At 50.9% G+C, this 5,174-nt stretch overlaps 1 protein-coding gene across 1 annotated transcript in view; it reads left to right on the top strand.

The window, feature by feature from the left end:
• The first annotated feature begins 4,014 nt into the window (after positions 1-4,014).
• Positions 4,015-5,174, top strand: part of LOC108554058 (43 kDa receptor-associated protein of the synapse homolog) — a 7,686-nt gene continuing 6,526 nt past the window's right edge. The window contains exon 1 of the mRNA XM_017909185.1: positions 4,015-4,898. Coding sequence (XP_017764674.1) covers positions 4,861-4,898 — 38 coding nt within the window. The 5' untranslated portion in view covers positions 4,015-4,860. The remainder of the gene's footprint in view (positions 4,899-5,174) is intronic.

The following is a 5,174-nucleotide window of genomic DNA, read 5'->3' as shown; positions in this document are numbered from 1 at the left end:
TCTTTCCCTGTTCGCATCTAATGGCCGGTCAAATCTCGTCACTCGGGGTGTGGTTTAACCGTCGATACCGCGGTTCCGATCTTTCCATTTTTCACCCGAATTCATCTGTTTCTCGTTTTCGTCGTCGAGTTTCGCGATTTCATCCGTGGGTTCGCCAATCTCTTCCTTTGCCATCGCTTCCCCTTCTTCGCCATCGCGAAATCGTCGTATTCGCGTGACCGTTCGCGGACTCTTATCGCGGCTGCGAGATTCGCGAGATTTTTATGGAATTACGTTGGATCGATCGGTCGTCGATCGAACCGCCGACTAAGAATTACCGTACATTTACCCTCATCCCGCCAACGAAAATGGCCACCAAACAGGGAGAACGCGGCGCATAGCGTTTCGCGCGACGGTAAAAGGTACCTCCTCCTGTCTTTTCGTCTTTCACGCTACGGTCGCGATCGACTTTCTCCACCCCTGCAGCTACTTTGAGCGTATCGAACGAATAAAGCTTCTACTTGGCCCAAAGGATCCCTTCAAACGAATAACGAGAAATTTTCCGTGTAATTAATACAACTAAAAGCGAGAGAGCGAGACTGTTGGAGAGCGCGAGAGAGGGAAAAGGAGAGAATTTGGAATGAAAAGAGAGAAAGAGTCGGTACGGACGTGCTCGCTGGATTCTACGAATGACCAAGTTCGACCTTGAACCGATAACCTCTTTACCTACATAGGGAAATAATAATATCGCGAAAAGGGGACGCGAGTAGCAACCGATATTTTGTAGAGAAATATTTCCAAGTCGACGCGAGCGAAAGAGAGATTCCTAAAAGAGATTCGTGAAACACGTCGATTCGATAGATCGATATCTCATAGCGATCGAAAAATCATCTCGCGAACCACGAGAAGCGCGGTTGATAATTCTCTTTGCTTCGACGGTCGGGTGGCAAACATCCCTCACCGACGACGACGACAACGACAACGACAACGACGGCAGAGAGACATTCTCCGGAAGTATAAAACTCGGATCTCGCTTCGTGTAACGTAAATACACGTATAGGTTGGATGTGGCATATATCGGAGGCAACAAAGGAAATACGTATGCAAGTAAGCATACATCTAAACGCGAAGAGAAAGTTTGACGCGTAGCTGGGGTTGCGCTGTATCGCACCCCCGTAAATGGCACGGTCCTCGTGAAATCTCGGAACGACTCGGATGCGATCGTGTCGAGAACGAAGAGGGAGAATCGCGCAAGGCAAACGATCCGAATCGGAGAAGCGAGACGAAAAACGGGTCACTCTCTTCTCCTTTCAGGATTCGGATGGCTGGGATACCTCATCCGGCAAAGCTGAAAGTTCAGGGAAGGGCAATGCCTCGCCCATTTTTATGGAAACGCGGGTCAAGTCGGATGATTCGCGCTTCCATCGTGTTTTCGTCCATTCCACCGACGATCTTTTTCGAGCTGGCTCGAGCCTGCTACGTTGGCAGAGCAGAAAGGGTAACCTCTGTCGAATTTACGACGATCACGACAATGAGGACGAGAGGTAGTTACCACGAGTCGGCTCGAAGATCGTTCGAGAAGCGACGAACCTTCTTCCCTGCGAAAGAAAGGGGAAGAGGCGGGGAGAGAGAGAAAGAGAGAGAGACAGAGACAGACAGACAGACAGACAGATCGGAATCGTTGTCAGTTGCAACGGAGGTGGAAGAACGGAAAACACGTAGGGATGGGCCCTCTCACCGGATACGGAAGAGATTCCGTCCTCGAAGGTGCGCGCGCGCCGCAGCCCACGTTTCGTATGTATACATGCCCGTGTAGAGAGGCAGAAAGAGGGCAGTATAGAGACAGGGATGAGGAGAATGGCAATGATCGGCGGAATGGAGAGACGAGGTGAAACGTGGCAGGGTGATGCGGCAGGAGGTGAGGAGAAAAGCGAGAGCATAGAGCTAGGGTGGTGAGGTGAAAAGAGTAGGGTGGTGTTGGAAAGCGTAGAAGATTGACGAGGGGCGGCGCGGCGTGACGGGGAAAGGCGAAGAGAAACAAGGAGAGACGAAGAGTAGCGCGGAACAGTGAGAAAAGGAAAGGAGAGGAGAAGAGAGAAGGGAGAAGAGAGGGCGTAAGGTTGGCGGGCTAGAGGGGGTACGAGGGTTTTGCGAGGGGTTTGCAGGGGGGTTTGCGAGGGGTTTGCGAGGGGTTTGCGAGGGACGAGGGAGGTGGTCGAGAAGGAGAAGAGAGAATCGGTCGGGTCGTGTGTTGCGGGCTGCTGCGGCTCGGGCGCGACAGTTCTACCCCGACCATTGCCGGTTGATTTTCACGAAGCGGGAGCGTGCACGCGAGGCAACGCGAGTATGGACGATCCTTCCGACGGTTCGGGAACGGACGAATCGTAGTTCCGCTCGTGTCCCGCAACTCTTCGACCGCGTTTCTGACTATCTTCTCTCTCGACTTTGTCGTCGTCGTCGTTGTCGTCGGTGTTACTCGTGGCGTGCGCGTTCGACATTCCAGCATCTAACGGCGAAATCCCGACGTTCCACGACAGGATACGCGAAGAGAGACCGGAAGGAGAAAGAGAAGGAGGAAAAGGGAAAAGAAAGAAGAGGTGGCTCGTGTCGAAGGGACGAGGCAGGCGAGAAGAAAGATCGAAAAGGAGCAGAAACGAAGGAGGAATTGGTTGGACGAGAAACGGAGGAAGAGAAAGAGGAGAAAGAGGAGGAGGTGGAGGAGAAAAGCGGATCGTATAGGCGAGTCGCTTCGGACGACGTATCGCGCTACGGCATGTGGAAACGTCTTGAACCGAACGAGATCATTGCTGCTGCCCGTTCCACGAACGCGACACGCCATAACACGCGTTTAAATCCGAAACGTGTTCGATCGTTCGGTTCGGAATGGGCGGCAGATTCGAATACTGAATTTTCTTCTCCTTCGAATCAGTATCGGAAATCGTGGTCGACCGCAGCTACCTCTCTACCGATCTCGCACGTCGTTGCGATTACGATTCTGAATCGACTGGGTCGTCTCGAACACTTCCGTTCGACGACGATTTAATCCGGAAGAACCTCTTCGTGGAGAACCTCTCGAAGAACGCTCGTCCAGCGACCGCGTTTCGCGTTAAGTGACCACGTTGTAGTCGTTATCCGTAAACCGCGCAATCGAGCATCGCGTTTCGCATAAACGCGAATAGTTTTTGACCCCGCACGCGCGCGCGCCCTACAACCATTCGATTGTCGTGGAACGAAGCCGAAGATGAAAGAAAACGAACGTATCCGTGATCGAGAGAATAAGCGATAATCGTGCGTGTTCTCGCCAGCAATGAAACGAACGAATTAACCACGCGTTACGACTACTTTCGGTTCCGTTCTCGCTTTATCTACCTTTGGTACCATTGTGTTCCATGCGAGATAACTCTCGTGTATATACGTATACATACGCATACAAGGGTGCGCTCGCGTGTACACATGTACGTATATATATATATGATATATATATATATATATACACACACACACACATAAATATACAAACATAAAGGAATATACGCGTGCCAGTGTTGCGAAGATTCGCGTATATATACGCATAACTCGTCGTCGTGTGCGAATATCTATATATCCCGTTACTATGTCATAGATTATAGGATGTTATGCGTTTAACGATAATCGGATTTAGCAGGTCGGGAAAAGGGGTGAGACACCGAACGCTCATAAGCACAAAGAGTCGAGTATAGTATAATAAACCGCGAGAGTCGCGATTTTCCGAGATATCGCTTGATCGCGCAAAGAGCGATCGAACACGCTCGAATCGAGAGACTTACCGAGACGTTAATTATTTACCGATTGATAGCCGTATTCCTTTCCCGTACGGCTCGATTCCTGGCACTCGTCGGATACATTCCGTTCCGCGACACCCATCACCCGCCTCCGTGGCCCAATTCCGCTCGTTTTAGTTTCTCTCTCTTTCTTTCCTTCCTTCCTTCCTTCCTTCCTTCCTTCCTTCCTTCCTTCCTTTCTACCTTCCTTCCCCCTCTCTATTTCTCTCTCTCTCTCTCTCTCTCTCTCTCTCGCTCTCTCTCTCTCCCCCCCCCTTTCTCTCCTACATTCCCGCTACTATCGCGCTGATATCTCGTTCGCTTCTCGATAAAGATTCTCGATAAAGATACTCGAAAGGAAAGTTTGCGCGTACTCTCGCGCGATGCTCAATTAAACGCAAGTACAAAGATTCGCGAAAGCGGAAACTATTTTTCCCGAATCACACGAATGTAACTTTACTCCGTCGACACGAAAAGGAACTCTGTCCAAACGCAAGGATAACCGATGCGTGGTTGAAAGAAACTCTACCTCAAACACTCGTACTACTTTTCTCTTTGCTCGGTCGCCACTACCACCACCGTCACCACCACCACCATGCACGCTCATCGATTCCACGATGAGCTCTCTCCGCTAGCAGACACGGTTTTTGGTCTACGCGCCTAAAGGATCTTTGCGCGAAGAGAGATCCATTAGTCCGAAGAGAGAAGGAAGAAAAAAGAGGGAAGGAGAGAGAGAGAGAGAGAGAGAGAGAGAGAGAGAGAGAGAGAGAGAGAGAAGGCATTTTATTCTTATTCCGAAATCCGAAATCCGGACGGTCTGGTGAGATCGAAAGAGCGGAGAGGACGCGACGAGCCGAGATAAATGATACACCGAGTGTCTGCCCGACGTAACGAGCGGGATATGTGCCGTTTCGGGACGACGACGAGGGCAACGACGACTATTACTCGCGAGCATCGTAGAAGCAATGCCGCTGCCGATGAGGGAAGTTGAGATCGAGCCACGGCGAATCGATATGCTCTTGTGGAAATATCGAAACACGCATTTCGGGGGACAAAGTAACGAGGAAACGCAAACGCAATCATGTCGTGGGAATCTATCTCTTCGAGAGATTACCTCGGGCAAGTATCCGGAGTCGAGCGAAAGCGAAAAAAAGCGCGAGATGGAAAAAAAAGGCTCGGTTTAGTGGTGGTTTCTCGCGAGAGCCGAAACGCGGAAGGAAATGGAACGGGAGGGGCAATTGTCGCGGTACCGCGGTAGTCGGCAACTTCGTATATAGGTCAGGAAAAGAGGTCACAGGTGCCTCGCCCACGGTGACTAACACACGCGTACACACACACACACACACACACACACACACACACACACACACACACACACACACACACACACACACA

Source organism: Eufriesea mexicana, unplaced genomic scaffold, assembly GCF_001483705.2.
Source record: "Eufriesea mexicana isolate 0111107269 unplaced genomic scaffold, ASM148370v2 scaffold15773, whole genome shotgun sequence".
Lineage (NCBI taxonomy): Eukaryota > Metazoa > Arthropoda > Insecta > Hymenoptera > Apidae > Eufriesea > Eufriesea mexicana.
Note: the sequence above shows the minus strand (reverse complement) of the source record. Positions and strands in the feature narration are given on the sequence as shown.